The following is a 20,595-nucleotide window of genomic DNA, read 5'->3' on the forward strand; positions in this document are numbered from 1 at the left end:
ACTGTTATGAATGATCTAAGGTCTACACAACCAGTAGGTCTTTCATGAGGATAATTGTCACATATATTTCAACACGACAGTGCACATTTTGCGTGACCAGCCCCATAGAAAGTCAAAAATAAAACCGCCGTTAAGAATGTCATGTTCGTCAACCTTCCTGGATTTTAAACAAAGAAAACAAGAGAAACAATGATTTCCCCATCTACCTACAAGCAGGAAAACAAAGCTATAGCATTGGGTTCATATTTAACTTAAATTTCCTTGTCTTTTTTTATTTAAAAAAAACTTTTTTTTTTTTAACGTTTATTTATTTTTGAGACAGAGAGAGACAGAGCATGAACGGGGGAGGGTCAGAGAGAGAGGGAGACACAGAATCTGAAGCAGGCTCCAGGCTCGGAGCTGTCAGCACAGAGCCCTATGTGGGGCTCGAACCCATAAAACCTGGTATCATGACCTGAGCCGAAGTTGGACGCTTAACTGGCTGAGCCATCCAGGTGCCCCAAACTTACATTTTAAATGTAGCCCTTCACATAGTTTTTTTAAAGAAATCAGTAGCAATATAAAAAAATGAAAAAGCAGCTTTTCACAGGTAAATGAATCTGCAACTCCAACACAAACAAGCATGTTTGGAATGAACCCAGGAGGCTTGATTTTTTGTTCCAGTGGCTCATTGACTTATTATTTTATAGAGGTTTGGAAGAATTAATGTATTTCAAAATAGCTAATTTAACTCAGTCAGCCACAGGATCTGGCATAGTAGTTAGAAGAAATGGGTCTTTTAAAATTTATTTCCTCTACGACTTTCCTTTTCTTATTCTTGACTCTCCATTAGCCATATATAGTTATAAAATATTTGAATCAGGGTCTATGATGGTATGAAAACGACATGCAATAAAATCAATAAGGGAAAAAGGAAGGGGTGATTTCGCCTTATCTCCAAAATTAATATTATAAAGAGAAATTAATGTATTTATATATTGGGGGCTTTTTTGGATCTACTTCTATTCTACTCCTAATACTAAGAAAGAGTTCATATGAAGTATTTTCATATAAAATATTTCTTAGCTTACTTCTGATGTGACTAAGTGAAAGTGTTGTGAATTTTAGAATACAAGTCACTGGGCGGTGACAGTTTGCACACAGTGTAACCACTGCAAGCTTAGCATCAGAGGCTGTCTTTCTGGAATTCGTAAGCGGGGTGGGGATGAAGGTATTTGACATGGGGCACCACCCCGAGTGCTTTTAGGTCTTTTCAAAAGCCCATTCTAGATTATTCAGAGACCCTCATTGCGATGGATTAGCTGCTCCTTCCTTCCTCTTCTTACTCTGCCTTTTTACCCATTTCATTTTCTGTCAAGTCCTTCTGAAGAAGAGGCAATGAAAATAAACGAAAATGAAACCCCTCAATTTCAACATCCAGGAGTCAATGGCATCTTCAATCATTACATGGACCGTTTTTCTGGATCGTTTTCCATTAGCAACAAAGTCCGTTTAGTTTATACTCTGCAAGTAGTATTTTCTACTAGGATGCACAGTTAAAAAAAAATGACCTGAAGAGCTAACTTAGACATTTCCAAATCTATTTAACATAACTATAGATACAAACGGACATTTTCTTGGTTATTATAATTCCGTGCCTGAGGAAATCACATTTTGTGAATTAGCTATATGGTGGTAATAATTCATGTAAGATTTCCCATCATTACCAGGAATGACTGAAAGCTAGGAGCACAAAAGTTTCATTGACTCGTGAGAATTATATAGCCATTTGGGCCGCTAAAAAGTATAAAAAGTCATTTCCAATAACCTTCACGGACAAAAATGTGAACAGAGTGATACAGTATTTTGAAAATATTTTAATATTTGCCATTTTTTGCCTGTGCTATTAATATGTACATTGATTTAGTAATAAATATACTATTACATAGAGTGCAATATTTTTAGTATTTGTAACTGTTTGAAATTAATGCTGCTATTATCTCAAGAAAGGAATAAATAAATATCATGCCCAAATTCCAAACCAATGCTCAAGAGATTATCACTAACAAAAATTATAAAATAAACATGTTGGGCATTATCTTTTTAAGCATGATTCTTGTAAACACAGCCAAGATCACTTTTCTCAGTCCTGACATTTCCTGTGATGGCTTTAAAAGAAAATACAACGTACAAATCCTATCTTTTTTTTTTTTTTTCTTTTTGCATAGGGAATGAATTCATTGTATTTGAAAAGGAAGCAATCTTTTTGGTGAAAGGTCTCCATCACATAGTACTTGTTTTCTGTAGGAATGCAGAACTTTGGAGCAACAAAAGGGCTCTGCGGAAGTTTATAAAATATGCTCTCTGCATTTAAAATTTAACAGAAAAATTTCAAGACAAGTCAGAGTCATGATTCTAAAATAGTATGTACATAATATCCGACTCCGGGAGGGCATGCCTCGCTGCAGCACAACGCAGTACACAGATGTGAAGCACAGTGTTTCATAGAATTTTCCTTTAGATTTTCTTCGCATCGGTGCCTAAGTGGATCGTGATTGTGCCCATTCCGCTTGTCGCAGACAAGGTAGAAGGGGGACGTGAGGACAAATTTAAAGCGGATGATGGAAAAACGGGCAAAAATGCAGCACATGTGCTTTAAACGGTGCACTTTATAAAATAGTTTGCTTTATCCATAGTCTTTTACAAAGTGCAGTATTACTTAAAACAGAGACGTGTACCTCAATATTCGGCAATAACCATTAAAACAACCTGCCAGGAAAGAGCGGTGCGAAATTAAAACCGTACGTAGCTTAGCATGCATGTCAGACGGTCCCCAGTACAGAGTATGGGACCTTACGTTCCTGTATCTTTTTTTTTTTCTTTTACTTTTTAGAAAAGGACTCATAACAACAGGTTACCATCGTAGGCAACCATAAAACAAAGACAATAAGTTAAAACCCTCTCTCAGGAAATGAGCGAACGCCACGCATCAAATTCACTACACAATCTCTGCACTGCTCCGCGGGGGCCCATCTCTTAAAAGGCCACACGGTCCCCGAGGCAAAGCAAAAGGCATCATCATCACCGTACGCGTGACTCCTGCGGGCGGACGTCTGGAACACCCGAGACTCGTTTTGTAAGCAGCTCGAACCTGACCCGTCCCTAAGTAGGTTTACAGACACCCCTGCTCTTTCAGGAACAGTCCTGTTGGCGTCACGCCAGGTCACTCGACAGTAAAACGTGTGCTCTGTTCACAGTAACATTCTCCGTGCAGTGCTTTTTGGACACGGGCAACCAGTTGGGTTTGCCTGAAAACGACTCCCTAAGAGGCAGGTTCCGCGAAGACCAACGGGGCACGTTTTTAAAAGCGCACGACGTCACCTCAGGCACAGGCTGAGGGCACGCGGGTGCGATGGGTCGTCGGCGGCGACAGTCCTGCCCTCCGCCCGCCCGCACTCAGTCCGAGAAGTGGGAGAGGGTGTCCGGGTTGCTGCCGTCAGCGGGGTGGCCGGGCTGCAGTGTCTTCGTCGGGGTGGTCTTCCCGTGGGACTGGGAGGAGGACGAGTGGGAGCTTTCGCTCGAGCTGCTGCGCGTCTCTGTGCTGGTGCTGGTTTTCTTCATTTTCCTTCTCTTGGCCAGAGGGGCCTTATCGACATTCTGCAGGCAAAACCCCTCTCTCTTGTATTTGTTAAAGGCCTAGGGGAGAAAGAGAGGGAGCCTCTGTGAAAAAAAAAAGCCTCTGACGCTTTCCGGGCACGTCTGACTTCTAGAAGAAGACAACTTTCGGTTGGCAACCACGGCTCCAAGTTGTTTCGGGAACAAAGTCCTTAAAACCGGTACTTGCCAACCTCCTGGCAGGACGCACAAGCTCAGGGGAAGAGTCCCCAGGGCTCTGCATAAATCAAACCAGCCAGGCTGCTCAGGAGTCCTGATTCTTCCTCAATCTTTTGACGAGGTCAGCGCTACCTCTCAGTAAAAAACACTCACCACCCCCCCTCCAACCCCCATTACTTTTACTGGTCCTGCATCTGAGATTTAAATCCAACCACAGGGGCACCTGGGTGGCTCAGGTGGTTACGCATCGGCTTAGGTCATGATCTCATGGTTGGTGGGTCCGAGCCCCGCATGGGGCTCTGTACTGATAGTGATGAGCCTGCTTGGGATTCTCTCTCTCTCTCTCTCTCTCTCTCTCTCTCTCTCTCTCCCCCTCCCATGTCTCTCTCTCTCTCTCTCTCTCTCTCTCTCTCTCTCAAAATACATAAATAAATAAACTTATAAGAATAAAATAAAAATAGAATAAAATAGAATAAAATAAAATAAAATAAAATAAAATAAAATAAAATAAAATAAATTCTGACCACAAAACCCCAATACAGAGCAGAGCTGATCCATTACAGGCCCCCGCTCTCCACCTCCAAGTCGGGGTAATCCGGGTGGATCTTGGACACTTCATCTACATAGAAAGGCTCGGTGCCACATGCCTCGGCCTGGTTTCTCCTCCCAGCAGCCTGTCCCTACTTTTCTTGGTCTCCAGCTTGGGTGTCACTGGGGCTACTACTGATCATTTTGCCTCAAATACCACCGGGAAGATGGGCGACCATCTGCTACAACCTTCGCAGTCACTCCCTGCGCACCTCAACGTATCCTCGTTCATTAATTTTTGATCCACATCTGCCGCTGAAGAAGAAACTGTCCTTTTTCCTCTCTCAAGATGATCCCTTCAGAGGTAATTGCACTTCTCCGGAACTCACCTATTCCTTATGAGATTATCTTAAAGCATTAGCAGCTGCTTGGTACAAATGCGTGTACTCTGACGACACGTCCCCCGCAGCCTCGAGGATATGTGATGTGTCAATGGTTGTTAAGTGAACAGACTTTCACATGTGCCTTCGCTCCTAATGTTTATTTATGACTTTCAAAGAAAATGATTTAGCTTATTTGAGAGAGAAAAGTTCCAATATGAAGCCTATTGTTTTCATGATCTCCCAAAAACTTTCAACTACTCAAATGTCACACGACTGCCCCATCTCACAAGCTCATTCTAAATGTCATATGAGTGCTTGTGGGTCAGCAGTGACTCTGATGCCCCACACACTTTGTGTTAATCCATGTGTTTATATCACGAAGGCATTTATAAAAACATACCTAAACTTAAAAAAAAAAAAACGCATTATTTTCAATGCACCACTAAGGATGTGTCTCTGAGGTCATGATTCAAACCCGCCCTATGTGTGCAGAGCCCAGGGCCTTACGTGGAAGGTGGCTTTCACACAGGTTTGCACAGCAGCCCCTGAAGATCCTAGAATGTCTGGAGTCATCAGAGGATTTGAGGACAGCTGACTGCCATCTTGAAGCCATTCATTGTGTCTCAAGCCTGACATTTTAAGCCTTTTATTTGGATCGACTGTGAGAAGTCCTATGGGAATAATTGAGATATTTTTATGATTTGTTGCTTCAGACATAAATCTCAATGAGGTTCACATGACACAATGGTTTCTATAAGGCTTCAAACTCCTACTAAGGTAATTACATTTTCATATACATTTAAATCTCCTAGTAAATGCTGGGTGCTAATTGATGATAAGGCCTACAATAGCCTATGTCTGCTGTAGGCTAACTGGCTTCTTGATCAGGAGAAAATTAGCACCCACATAAAGACACCCACTGGCCAATGGGAAGCTCCAAGGGAACAAAGAGCACCTAGATGTACTTCATTTGTGTACAAACAATCCTTTTTTTAATGTTTATTTATTTATTTTGAGAGAGAGGGAGCGTGCACGTGTGCGCTCATGAAGGGGAGAGAGGCAAAAAGAGAGGAAGAGAGAGAATCCCAAGCAGGCTCTGCACTGTCAGCTCAGAGCCTGACGTGGGGCTCCATGGCGTGAACTGTGAGATCATGACCTGAGCCCAAATCAAGAGTCGGACGCTTAACTGGCTGAGCCACCCAGGCGCCCCTTGTGTACAAACATCTTGTACAAGTCAGTAAGTGCCGTAAGGCAGGGGAGATATGGAGATGGAGACACAAAGAGGAGCTCTGAGTTGATGTACAGACAAAACCAACTAGGACAGCATCAGGGGACGAGCGCAATAGCAAAATCCCCAGGCACAGTGTGTTAGCCGCCCAAGGGAAGGGCTCTGACCAGAGAGTGGGGGCACCCCGGAAGGCTTCCAGAAGATGAGTCCTGGGGGGATGGGTACAGGTGGGCTCAACGAAGAGGGACGCCCCAGGAATTACAAAGCGCCAGAGTAAAGTCACACAGGAATCTGAGGGCCGGCACATTTGAAGAATTCAAAGGCAGAGTAAGGGTAACAGGAAGCATAGGCAGGCAGGGCCAGGTCACCAAGGACTTTGAATCTCAAATGCTCCCATATAGGAGTCTGACCTGAAGCTAACAAGGACTCTCTGAAGGATTTTTAACAGAAGAGAGGCATGAGCACGTCTGGATACGAGGAAGGTCGCTCTGCTGATTGATAACGGACAGGTAAAGTCAGAGGAAGTGAGACAGGCTGAAAGGATGGTGTGGGATCTCAGGAGAGGAAGGATGGCAAGACCCGAGGGCGGCCATGTGAACCGCAGGAGGTGGTGAGGAGAGACACCGAACCTGCAGCACTGAGTGGCTGCGGAAGGTAAGGAAGGTGCGGGACGTACGGTGACGTCCAGGTTTCTGTCTTGGTAATTTGGCTGCTTGGCAGTGCAAGAGGGGGATGGGAAGAGGCATGTTTGGGGGGAAAGGATAGTAAAATAGTGTCAGTTCATTTTGGAGGTGTTAGATTGAGACACTGCGGGCCCTGTGCATGTGGGTAAGACTACTAAGGGACAGAGTTCTGGTAAGAAAAAAAATAAGGCCAGGGCGCCTGGCTGGCTCAGTCAGTTAAGTGCTGGACTTCCACCCAGGTCATGATCTTGTGGTTCGTGAGTTCTGGCCCCGAGTCCCGCTCTGTAGTGACAGCTCAGAACCTGGAGCCTGCTTCGGATTCTGGTGTCTCCCTCTTTCGCTGCCCCTCCCTGGCTCACGCTCTCTCTCTCAAAAATAAATATTTTAAAAAATGAAAAAAAAAAAAAAAAGGTTCAGTAGACTAACCTGGAAACCTTTTAGAACACATGTAAGCTCCATGAGTAATTAACAAATAAATATATGCACAATGAGTATGATTCCACTTTAATCACTACACATCATACAAAATGTAAAATTGCATCAGATTCTTACCTTGGATCAAATCTTTAGCTTCTTGGGATACATTCTTCCAGGCTTCTCCTTCAAAGGAGAAATCTCCCTTTTTAATTTTCTTCATGATCTCCACTGCACTGGTACATGTCAAACTTTTGTCGTGAGATTGGAATGGGACTTGCCCTGACAACATTGTATACTATCAAGAAAAAAAGGGAACAGAACAGAATGTCTGCCAAAGTCATTGTCAAAGCCACTCCAGTAATCTCACTACTAACTTCATCAGCATAGTTTACCAAATACAATAACTAGCCTTACTGGGTTTAGAAGATTATGTAGACTTCTATCACTGAAGCAACAAACACATTTCAAAGCCTTATAAATAAAGTGAGCCGGCTTATTATGATACCAAGATTTAAAGAGCAAGAAAAACAAAACAAGGATAATCCGGCTGCTTCTGAAAAAATAGTATTCGTGTTAACAGAGAATTGAGAGGGAGCAGAATGCCTCAACAGCTATTTTTTAATGCAATTGTTTTTAGTTTATGCATTTATTTTGAGAGAAAGAGAGAGAGGAAGAGAGAATAAGTGGAGGAGGGCAGAAAGAGAGGCAGGGAGAGATCCCAAGCAGGCTCCATGCTCAGTGCTGAGCCCAAAGCAGGGCTCGATCTCATGACTGTGAGATCATGACTTCATGACCCTTAACCCACTGAATCACCCAGGTACCCCAATAGCTATTTTTTTCTATTCAATTCCACACATCCTTTCCCTAGGACACTTTTTTTCTTTCTTTCTTTCTTTCTTTTCTTTCTTTCTTTCTTTCTTTCTTTCTTTCTTTCTTTCTTTCTTTCTTTCTCTTTCTTTCTTTCTTCCTCTCTTTCTTTCTTTCTTTTCTTTCTTTCTTCAATTTTAATGTTTTTATTTATTTTTGAGAGAGAGAGAGAGAGAGAGAGAGAGACAGACTGTCAACGGGGGAGGGGCAGAGACAGAGGGGAAACACAGAATCTGAAGCAGGCTCCAGGCTCTGAGCTGTCAGCACAGAACCCAACGAGGGGCTCAAACTCATGCCGTGAGATCATGACCTGAGCCAAAGTCAGATGCTTAACTTACTGAGCCACTCAGGTGCCCCGGAAGACCCTTGTTCTAAGGAGGGAAATGCTAGGACACCTGAAGAACAATGCCAGAACAATCTAAGAAAACCAGAAACCTCCCTAAATCTTCTTTCCTTCATCCTTCCTGCATACCGGCAACATTCACACAGCCGATGTCTTTTCCCGAAGTTTCCCTCTTCAGACTCCTACACTGGCTTCCCGACATTCACAGGGCACCTTTCAAGCTCCGGCCTCGTCTTCCCTCCTGGGCTCAGCCTCTGCAGTAGCCGTATTCCCACCCCCTATTCCGCACCGACAGTTCCTAGGCCTCCTGGACTGCGCACAAGCTACTCGGTCCCCTCAGAAGGCCATTTTCTTTCCTGAGCTGGCAGAGGCCCACCCACCCTTCGGTGTAACTTTCCAGGATGTGTAACGAGGGCCTCCGCCATCTGTCATAGTTACTCCCGAGAGAAGATAGGCGGTAGGAGGGGAAAATGAGCTTTAGTGTCAGACAGACCTGGTTTCCAACAACTGCTTTTTTACTTACTAGCTTCTGTTTTCTAGCTTTTTAGTTTACTAGCTTGGGTATGTTAGTTAACCTCTCTTAGACTTTTTCTTCATCTACACAACAAATGTAACAGGATCACACAAGCCATTGCACGTGGTAACAGCGGGAGCCTGCTCACTAATATACCAGGCTTCACTCTGTTCTTCCTCCTCTTTCTCTGGCTGGAAGGCAGCAGGGACCCCATTTTCTCAATGGAAGGTGGGGAATCAGAACAGTGAGTCAGGCGACTTTAGAGCCCCTTCCTAAAGGTCTGCTTTCTAGATCACTGGAGGCTCCAACACTTCAGCCTGGGTTTCCCAGAGAGCAGAGTCTAAAGCTGAAGTGAAGACAATTACATTCCTGAGCGGGAAGAACTGAGAACAGGGAACAGTGTACACACCAAAGGAACTGCAGGGATCAGCTGCCATGCTGAATGTGGTACAAGTCAATATGGTGCTGGCATCGATAAGCACCTATTGATCTGGTCAATAGATTGTTCTTGATCTCTATCAATAGGAAGGATCAAAGCAGTAGATCTTCACATACCAAGGATAGCATTCACTGTCTTGCCCAAGAGCTGTGTAACCTCTTCCACTCTGTTATAATATAGTCTGTTAGGACCTTGATCATCTCGACATTCTCAAGAATCCCATGCTGGCTCTCTATACTGATGTCTTCATTAAGTGAGACCTGGGGAGCAGGAACTAGCAGGTATCCCAAATGCCTTATAAGCACACGAATGTCAGAGGGACGGAGATGAACTCCATAAACGTTCAGGGGACTATCACATTGGTAAAGACTTTAGAGCTCCAATGGTTAGGGGCATAGAGACATTTCCCCTGAAAGATAAATTGCTGTACCTTGTCCCACTAAGAAAGAGGTGCAGGACTCAGTGGGCTTCCTTGGATTTTGGCGACAGCATACACTGCACTTGAGAATCCTGCTCCAATCCATTTATCAAGTGACCTGGAGGGCTACCAGTTCCAAGTGGGGCCCAGAGGCAAGAGGGCTCTGCGGCAGGTCCTGGCTGAAACACAAGCCGTCCTGCTACCTAGGCCATAGCATTTGGTTGACTCGACTGTGTTAGAGGTATCTGCGAAAGGGAAGAATGCTGTGTGGAGTCTCTGGCAGCTGCAACAGAGGAGTTGTAGAGCAGACCTGAAGGATCCTGTGTGGGGTCATGCCTTCCATGGCAGAGAACTACTCTCTGAAAAGCATCTCCTGGACGCTACTGGTTCCTAGTAGACTATGAATGCCTATAGAAGGGATACCAAAAGCAGTGCATCTTATACTATGATCAGCGCTGATTCACAAAGCCCGAGCAGCGATCCAATGTCCTATGGACACAGCACACTTAGAATCAACCCTAGGAAGTCCAGAAGGCATGAGCAAGTTACATTCACAGTGCGTGCCACCTATCTCTGTTGTACCAGCACTTCTTCCTCAGCTCAAGCCAATGGCCTCATTGAGGAGGGGTTCTCTAGGACTTCCTTCCTCTACGGAGGAAGAAAGGAAATTGAGACTGCTCGATAGGTGGCCTGCTAGAGCGTGAAAAACTCAGTGAAGGCAGCTGCTCAGGACAATACCGCGTGGGGCTGGGGCTCTGTCCCTGAGGATTGTGTTGAACCACTGGCTGATCCATTGGTGCTGGATCCCCCATATCTGGATTCTGTGAGTGGAGGATCATGTTTTAAATGGAATTAGCTGTCACCCCACAGGTATGTTAAATGTACCCGTGGGGAAGCATACGATCCTAGCCCATGTAAATTCTGTGTGTTATGGACTGAATGTTTGTCTGCCTCCAGAATTAATATGTTGAAGACCCAACCTCCAACGCGCCTGTATTTAGAGACAGGGCCTTTATGGAGGTAATTAAAGTTAAATGAGGTCATATGGGCGGGGTCCTGATCCAATAGGATTAGTGTCCTTATAAAAAGAAACACCAGAGAGCTTGCTCATGCTCTCTCTCTAAGCATACACACTGAGGAGAGGCCATGTGAGGATACAGAGAACAGGTGGCTGTTGACGACTCAAGGACAAAATCCTCACCAGACACCAGCGCTGCTGGCATCTTGGTATTGGAATTCCCAGCATCCAGTCTGTGAGAAAATATATTTCTGTTGCTTAAGCCACCTAATCAGTGGTATTTTGTTATGGCAGCACCAAGCTAAGACACCGTGTAAGCTCTATTTTAATTAAAGTCCCGTACATTTGTTTAAAACATTTTTTAATATTTATTTTTCAGAGAGAGAGATTGTGTGTGTGTGTGTGTGTGTGTGTGTGTGTGTGAGCAGGGGAGGGGCAGAGAGAGAGGGAGACACAGAATCCAGGCTCCAGGCTCTGAGCTGTCAGCACAGAGCCCGACGTGGGGCTCGAGCCCACAAACCACGAGATCATGACCTGAGTCGAAGTCAGATGCTTAACTGATAGAGCCACCCAGGCGCCCCAAAGTCCTGTAGGTTTCTGACAGGGATTGCATATCTATGAGGTAGACGGGGGTTGTAATCATGCCATATGATACTACATGATGCAGCTTCCTGGAGTATTTGTTTTACTCAATGGGGGTAATATAAATTATTTTCAAACTATAATAGCTACATTCATGTTTATTAGATACAACATACAAAAAGGCCATAGATTTCCTTTCTTTTTTTTAAAGATTTTATTTTGTTATTTTTTTAAAGATGTTATTTATTTTTTTTTTTAAAAATTTTTTTTTATTTTATTTTTGGGACAGAGAGAGACAGAGCATGAACGGGGGAGGGGCAGAGAGAGAGGGAGACACAGAATCAGAAACAGGCTCCAGGCTCCGAGCCATCAGCCCAGAGCCTGACGCGGGGCTCGAACTCACGGACCGCGAGATCGTGACCTGGCTGAAGTCGGACGCTTAACCGACTGCGCCACCCAGGCGCCCCTAAAGATGTTATTTTTAAGTAATCTCTACACCCAGTGGGGCTCAAACCCACAACCCCGAGATTAAGAGTCACATGCTCTTCTGACTGAGCCAGCCAGGCACCCCAAGGGCCACAGATTTCTAAGGCAAATCAGGAGACTCCAAATAAACTTTGTGCTTGTTATGGAATAACTGAGGCTTTGTATCTAGATCCTCTGAAGATATGCATTTATTCATGTAGAAAAGTTCACAAAGCACTCTGGGTTGTTTCTTTTTTTTTTTTTTTTGACAGTTTAAGGTATATACTAACATTCTGCATACGTATTTCATTGTGTATCTCTAAACGGCAAAGATCTTTTAAAAACCACAACAACACCATTATCACATCTAAAAAAAATTAGCAGTAATTCCTTTATATCATTCAGTACCCAATCAATATCCAAATTTCTCCATCTGTGTTATATACGTCGTATGTATCTATTATAATTATATCTGGATGACTTAGAGTTTGAACCTAATAAATAGCATTAAAATTAGAATTTGCTTGAATCAGAATTGAAGTAAGTGTAAATATTGTTTCCTAAGTGTCTTTTAATCTGTAGGGTCTCAGGCTCTTTTCTTTTTTCTAGGAGAAACTGGGTTGTTCGTCCTGTAGAACGGCCCATAGTTTGGATACTGTGACCGTACTCCTGTGGCATCGTGTAAGCTGTTCTTTGCCCCTTGCTTGCCTTAGAAACTTGACAAATAGATCTAGAAAGAAGCATGGCTCCTGTCCGTGCTGTGACACACAGCTATTTCCATAGATGTGGCATTCGGAAGCTCTAAAACACTCGTCCACATCTCGAAGACTGTTTGGTAAAACTTTAAAAAGCATGATGATTAAAACTGACCTATATTTAAAGTAAAGGCTCTTTTACAAGGGGTACTTTTATATTATTACTAAAATTGGAAAGCTCCCCTTTATTTAGACTAATTTTTTCGGAGAAGGTTAATGAAAATGTAATCAGTTTAAGCCCTTAAACAAAACTCTCAAATCTATAGCAGTTCGTTGTTTATTTTTATTGAAAAAACCTTATTCGTAAATATTTTCATTTGAAAATTATAAATGATGAGTTAAAATTGCTGAAATAAAAACCATATAAAGCTTAAAAATAAAAGAGGAACCATCCTGCAGGGACAACTGGTTAGCCACTGTGGGAGAATCGACACCAAAATAAATCCCAGATGGAGTGCAGATTTAAGTATAAAAATAAAATATAATTCTGGAGGGAAATTTGGGAGAATATTTTTATAATCCTGGGTTGGGGTAGGGGTGTGTGACAATCTGACATCAAAACCACATGTCACAGGGGCGCCTGGGTGGCTCAGTCAGTTAAGCGTCCTACTTCGGGCCAGGTCATGATCTTGAGGTCTGTGAGTTCGAGCCCCGCATTGGGCTCTGTGCTGACAGCTCAGAGCCTGGAGCTGCTTCGGATTCTGTGTCTCCCTCTCTCCCTGCCCCTCCCCTGCTCATGCTCTGTCTCTGTCTCTCTCAAAAATAAATAAACATTAAAAAAAATTTTAAAAAACACGTCATAAAGGAAAAGACTGATGTCTTACTACAGAGAAATAAAAAAATTCTCCATTTAAACCCTGAAACACAAGTGAAAATCCCATGATACTATAAACAAAGTTTTCAAATGACAAAATCAGAATAAAAACATCTCCACTATCAATGGCAGACAAAGGATTAAAGTCCTTCACAGAGCTTTAAAATGGGCAAAGCTCATAAACAGCAATTCATAAAAAAGAAAATACAAGTGTCCAAATACATGAAAAGATGCTCAAAACTGAATATTCATCAAAGAAATGTATGCAAATTACAACAGTAGAAAATAATTTCAGATTGAAATTGATAGTATCCGATGTATTCACATACAGTTGATGGAACATGATCTGGTAAACCTTCTAGAAGGAATTTGAGGCATAGATGTCAAAATAAAGATGTGCGTGCCCTTCTCGTAGGAGTTTATTCCAAGGAAATGAGACAAATGCAGCCACATCTATTAAAAAATAGTCATTTGTGTAGTTTGTAATTAGTGAAAAACTGGAAAATGCTAACTGCTCATTATAAAGAAAAGGTTAAATGAAGTTTGGAGGCTCCAACTACACGTATAATATAAGCTCATTTGCTAAAAAACCCAAACAGCTGTACACGTAAACAGAAGAAGGAGAAAGCCAGAAAGCACACGTAATATGGTGGCGGCAGGCAGTGGGTTAGAAGAGGGGGAGCTCACGCACATCACCTCCACACAATGTCATGAGTGAGTCTGCTTGTTCCTCTACTCTTTCGGTTTTGTCCGAAAATTTCTCCCTAAGATTATGCATTACAAGTTACATGCAGAAAAAGTAAAGCTATTTTGAGAAGAAACATGCCAAGATTATTTTTCTAGCTTAATGTTCTGTTTCTGATCACAGCAGCCCAGGTCATTTTGTGAAAAGCATGCTTATCACGATTACTATAAGTTACTATAAATATTTCCCGCTTTATCCATTAATGTGTTAACTTACCCTAAATCATTGTCTTTCATTACAGTTTTAGTCTGAAAATCTCATAGAATATATATATATATGTGTGTATATGTGTACGTATATATATATGTGTATATATATATATATATATATATATAAGCTTATATATATGTGTGTGTGTGTATATATACATATATACATATATATACGTATATATATACATATATACGCATATATATATATATACGTGTATATATATATATGTATATATATATGTATTTCTTTTTTTTTTTTTTTTTAACGTTTATTTATTTTTGAGACAGGGAGAGACCGCATGAACGGGGGAGGGTCAGAGAGAGAGGGAGACACAGAATCAGAAACAGGCTCCAGGCTCTGAGCTGTCAGCACAGAGCCTGATGCGGGGCTCGAACTCACGGACCGTGAGATCATGACCTGAGCTGAAGTCGGATGCTTAACAGACTGAGCCACCCAGACGCCCCATATATGTATTTATTTATTTATTTTGAGAGAGGGGGCATGCAGGTGTGCATGTGAGAGAGCAGGCGAAGGGCAGAGAGGGAGAGAGAGAACTCTAAGCAGGCTCTGTGCCACCAGGACAGAGCCAGATATGGGGCTCAAACTCACGAACCGTGAGATCATGACCTGAGCTGAAACTAGGATGCTTAACCAAATGAGCCATCCAGGTGCCCCCTCACGGAATATATTTTTTATTTTTTACTTATTTAATTTATTTTTTATTTTTTTTTAAGTTTTTTTAATTTTTTAATTTTTATTTTTTTTCAATATATGAAATTTATTGTCAAATTGGTTTCCATACAACACCCAGTGCTCATCCCAAAAGGTGCCCTCCTCAATACCTATCACCCACCTTCCCCTCCCTCCCACCCCCCATCAACCCTCAGTTTGTTCTCAGTTTTTAAGAGTCTCTTATGCTTTGGCTCTCTCCCACTCTAACCTCTTTTTTTTTTCCTTCCCCTCCCCCATGGGGAATATATTTTTTAACGTTTTTCTAATAATAAATCACTTTGCTATTTTCATATTATATCTGATATGTATCTTTCGAAAATATACTATTGCGTCTTTAAAAAAAATACTATATAAATTCTTATGCATATAAAATGCAATACCTTAAATATTTCAAAATAAACCAAAATAAAAATTCCCACATTGTCTCCGATGTAAATTTTAAAAAAGGGAAATAGCCTTTGGTCAGACCTTTACTTGGTTGTACCGAAAAGAAACCAATTTGTCAATATCCCCCACAACTTTAAGAAAAACAGTAGGAAGAGATAGGTAAGAGGCCATCCAAGAACTGACTAGGTTTAACGGCTCTAGTGAAATGAACTCACCAAAATGACGCCCAGGCTCCAGAGGTCACAGGACTCGTCGTAGCCATTATGGTTCAAGAGCTCCGGGGCGGCATAGTGCAGGGTGAAGCAGGGTGTCTTGAGAGGCTGGTTATCAGGCGGCTTTAAGCGCGCAAACCCAAAATCGATTACTTTAATTTCCAAATTGTCGTTTTCGTCAGTGAACAATAAATTCTGCAAGATACAAACACGTAAATCAGTCTCCCGTGACAATGTCCTGGGACTTGGTGACACCATGTACATAACGTTGTCTATCTCTATGCTGATACGGGATTTGGACACGGAGAGAGGTCTGATGGAGAGGGTCGGGGAGCTGGACGACAGTGTACTGTTCTTCTCTGGCTTATGCTTGTTTATATTATTTCAATTTTACAACGTCTTATGAAACATTTTTCGATTGCACCACGCCTCTTCCTGTGTCAGAGCCTTTGTCTACATTTTTCGGACGGCGTTTGTCCTCTACCCCCTCCACCAACCTCGGTACCGACCAGGCCCACGTGCCCCTACTGCTTGCTTAGAGATACCGCCCTCACCCCCCCAAACGTGCCACCGCACTCAAGTTAGGACTTTTTCTATTTTCTCCTAGCATATTTGCTTTGCCTTTCTGGCACTTAGCATCTCGGCATTATTAGTCCACTGTCTTCTTCCTCATGAGTCCATAATTCCCTAAGGGCGGGGACTATGTGTCCACCTTATTTATGACTCTATTCCCCAAACCTGCTGCACTCATATAGTAGGTGCTTTGGTAAATATCTGCCCACTGAATAAAGTCATAAATAAAATAGCTGTATCCAGTATAGCTTATTAAAGAAGACACGGTAGGCTGGCTTCCAACTGGCTGGCTCAGTTGGAAGAGTGTGTGACTCTTGACCTTGGGGTCGTGAGTCCAAGCCCCACACGGCATGTAGAGATTGCTTAAATAAATTAAAAAAAACATCAAAAACCTTTAAGAAATAAAAACAAATTAAAGAAGACATGGTAAAGACATACATTACATTTCAGAATATTTTCTCCAAAACAGCTAAGACTTAAACATTTTTTGGATGCTTATGGATATTATTCCTCAATTATGCACACATTGTTCTCTTGAATCCCTCATCTGCCAAGCCTTCTCAGTCACTAAGCTTTTACTGTACTGTTTTCGTGTTTATCACATGCTTAATAAATGCTAACTGTACTAAGGCATGATCATCACTTTTATTAGTCTATCAAGCTAGTAGCCACGGTAAGCGAATCTGATTATACTGTCTTCAGACACGCTGACGAAACCTGTTATGTCTTTATGTTCATTAAATTATTCCTCGGATCTGGAACATCATTTTTTTTTTCGTTAATATTATTTCCGCTAAAATAAAAGACATTACAAGGGTTCATTCATATAAAGAAGAAAACATCTTCTACACCTTCCACCCAAAAGTCAAAAATGGATAAAGTGGGGGGAAAGAAAAGCAAAACAATTAAAAAGTTTTCTTAAATTTTCTATCCTAGGATGCTTGATCCTGAACGTGTGATGGAATTAAAATGTGGATAAAATGTGGATAAAAACTGAAGCCCAGCTGGGGTTTACACACCATAGCTCCGGGCAAGTCTTTCAGCGAATGACTTGTGGGCTCCTCTGCGGCACAAGCACTGTGATCTGTACAGAGGGACCGTGGGGCACACCTGGCCCCCGTCCGCGCGGAGCCTGCCAAGTCTTGGGAGGTGGTTTCCGTTTATTCTCTGCGAGGACTTCCTTAACCGCAGTTCTTGAAATGAAGGAGGGGGGCGCTCCCCCTCTCGGCTCTCCCGATGGGGCTGGGTGCGCATGGGCGGGAGTGGCAGGAAGCAGCCGCCTTTCAGCCTCCTCTCAAGCTCCACCCTGAAACTCATCTGATGTCACTGGTCTCTCATCTCTCAGGATGGGGACCGGTTTGAAAAGCACAAATCAGTCCACTAAGAATGTCAGCTAGCTTCTAAGTTTATCTGCTTCTCACCTAGAATTTAGGAGTTTGCCCATGCCGAAAGCAAATGCCACATTAATATTGACCAAAAGATACACCATCAGGTCTTAAAATACGACATCAGTGGGAAAGGGATTACACTTTGGGCCTGGGAGTAACATACTCTGCCATTTAAAAGTCAAAGTCATTTTATTACGAAGATGTTAGTACGAAGGCACATTTTCATTTCTCCAGAATCTATGTTGATTTAGGACTATAAATGTAGTAGAATGTCCTAACTCATCTGACATGTCTTCATTTCAAAAGGCTACTTGAAAGAAAAGGTTGGTAACAAGAAGAACGAAGCTACAAGTATCTTTGTATCGGTAAGATGGGAAGGCAAATTTAAATTCTGTTGGAAAGGACAGTTGCATCATTTGAGACTCATGGGATGACAGATGGCCGGTTATCAAAGAATAAAACATGTGAAAATGAATTCTATACAGTCATGGAACAGATCTCTTCAATTAAAAAAATTACATGCTTGTTCCTTGTCTATCAAGAAAACATTTAAGTGGTGTGCTTTTGCATTTAAAAATAGATTGCTAATCTCCAATGTACAGAGCACCATACTGTCAGTGGGCGTTCTGTAGGAGAGTGAGAACTCGGAGGAAGGAAGCAGAGGGAGAGCTACCACAGTTGCAAGTTCATGAAACACAGTTCACTTTTGATTCATTACTAGTAATATGGATAACAGTAATAGGAAGTCCAGGGACAGAAGTCTATGTGCTTTAGAATCAGTTGATTATACTTGGATGCACAGAATTCCATTTTTAAAACACCCTCTTCCTACCAATGATCCAAGATACTTAAAAAGGCAAAAACAAAAACAAAAACAAAAAAAACGGTGCTTTTGGAGACATAGTCTTTCGTGGTCTAACACAAAAAACAGACTCCAAATAAATTATTATTTTAAGAGTATTTGAAAATGCTTTATCAACACGTGGTAATTACAAATGAAGTTCTATTTTAAAGAGGAAATATGTATAATTTTGCATATGGTAAGGATGAGTCACTGTTGTCCTTTTATAAATCATTGGGTTTTGTTTTTCAATTTTCGTTATTATTTTGATGATTTCCTAAAAGGGGGGGATTTTCATATTTTTGATACTACAAAGGGACATTCTAGAGTTAGAACCTTCTTTACTAACCTTTTGACAGAAGAAATATATAAAAAGCTGCTACTTTTGCTTTGCTACACAATTCTATAAATACAGTACACGGGCAAAGACATATAAGGATGGTGTGGCTAATTAAATCAAGACAATTCTTTATGTTTAAGTATTTAGAACAGAATTATATACATTCCTATTCATGAGCTAATCAATTTGATTACAAAAATGAGAAACAAGCTTTCAAAATACATCATTAAAAAAATAAACCTCTAAAATGGTACACATATAGGAGGGATATTATTTTCTGCTACAAAAATTTCCATAGCTATTTTTAGCCCACAACTGTTGCATAAAGTATTTCTTCCATAAAAGGCTCTCACACTTACAAATATAACCTCAAGATGATCTGCTGGCAAAAAAAAAAAAAAAAAAAAAAAAAAAGACAAATTTATTTTTGACTAAAATAGAAAAGAAAAAAAAAATCCCAGAAACAGGATATCTGCAAGTATCTATTTAGCAGGAAGCCCTAAAAAACAAAACAAGAAAAGCCCACACATACTCGGGGGGATATTCGGTAATGAGGCGAGGCTGAGTTACACGAGAGAGCACGTCACTTTATACCTCGGGTTTCAGGTCTCTGTGCACCACGCCGACATCATGCATGTGGCTTACAGCTGAAACGAGCTTCCGCATGATGTAGCTGGCTTCGGTCTCACTGAAGTGCTTCTTTTTCTTAATACGTTCAAACAGCTCTCCCCCGTTCAGAAGTTCCATCACCAGAAATGTGTGAAGCTAGATAAGAAAAAAGATTAACGTGGAGGGCTTTCATGAAGAGAAGTGTATTTATGTATGAAACATTCCTTGACTATTAACTATCACCAATACATTTACAGAATCCCTTGGTAAAATAATCAACAGCAGTCCGTAATATTTTAGAGGAAAGAATCGAAGGGTAATGTGGCTTTTTTAGAATTCTATTTTGGTAATGGAAAATTTCAAGTACTGCAGTGAAATCTTTATATATCCTTTCCTTGACTAATTCTTTCATTTGAATTCCATTCCAACCCTCTTGATCAAGTTTACATAGCTTTCTTTTTAAAGTGTGACCTGGTGCTGATAATAATGTGAAATCGTCTGCTTTAAATAATATAGAAGATTAATGACAGAGAATGGGCAACTGCCCACAGGAGGCCTGACACACCCAATGAATAGCAAATTTATCTTTTCAAAAAGGTGTTTCATGACGTCACTTTGAACCTCCTGTCAGACCTCAACAGATTAGTTTCAGGGTTCCTTGTTAATACCCACGGCAAATACCCATAACCCACTGCCTTTTTTTTTTTTTTTTAAATAATTGCTTTGGATACCAATGGCGTTATCTTAAAGAGTTTAAAAAGTTATTTATTTACTATGCTTTGCACACATGTCCATAAAGAAAATAACTCAGGAGCAACTGAAAAGCAAAGGAACTGTATCAGCTCTCAAATGAACACAAACATGTTGTTTAAAGAAAGATAGCCAATCACCAGATTCAGGTGCTATGCATTACAGAACCAACATCACTTGACAAATATGTTTCTTTTCGAATTAGCAAAATCCTCCCCGAAAGAAAAAGCTTCATAATTATCCTGTACAAACTGGGCGAATTTTAAAAGGTGAACATTTTTAATAAGAGAATTGCTTCCAGCCTACCAGAGATCAAGCTAATTTGAGTTTCTACGTATGACAAACCAGGTCAACACTGAAGGTCTGTTACAAACATCTGCCAGTGACTAACAAACAATGGAATGGTTTAAAAGATGGGCTTTAGGGGTGCCTGGGTGGCTCAGTCGGTTAAGTGTCCAACTCTCGATTTGGGCTTAGGTCATGAGCTCATGGTTCATGGGTTTGAGCCCCGCATTTGGCTCCGCACTGATGGTGTGGA

The 20,595-nt window shown here is 41.6% G+C and overlaps 1 protein-coding gene across 11 annotated transcripts in view; it reads right to left on the minus strand.

Moving 5' to 3' along the window:
• Nucleotides 1–20,595, minus strand: part of RPS6KA5 (ribosomal protein S6 kinase A5) — a 181,446-nt gene that overhangs the window by 3,492 nt on the left and 157,359 nt on the right. For 6 of the 11 annotated variants that reach the window (XM_019462027.2, XM_019462029.2, XM_019462030.2 and 3 more), the window contains 5 exons: nucleotides 19,293–19,463; nucleotides 15,560–15,751; nucleotides 7,188–7,347; nucleotides 5,232–5,395; nucleotides 1,837–3,675 (listed from right to left, as the gene is read on the minus strand). In XM_019462027.2, the coding sequence (XP_019317572.1) occupies nucleotides 3,436–3,675; nucleotides 5,232–5,395; nucleotides 7,188–7,347; nucleotides 15,560–15,751; nucleotides 19,293–19,463 (927 nt within the window). In that variant the 3' untranslated portion in view covers nucleotides 1,837–3,435. Of the gene's footprint in view, nucleotides 1–1,836; nucleotides 3,676–5,231; nucleotides 5,396–7,187; nucleotides 7,348–15,559; nucleotides 15,752–19,292; nucleotides 19,464–20,595 lie in introns of those variants that run through there. The other 5 variants (XR_002083628.2, XR_002083627.2, XM_019462028.2 and 2 more) reach the window with 3 other exon arrangements.

The sequence above is a fragment of the Panthera pardus genome, unplaced genomic scaffold (assembly GCF_024362965.1).
Source record: "Panthera pardus isolate Hobbes unplaced genomic scaffold, ASM2436296v1 HiC_scaffold_24, whole genome shotgun sequence".
NCBI lineage: Eukaryota > Metazoa > Chordata > Mammalia > Carnivora > Felidae > Panthera > Panthera pardus.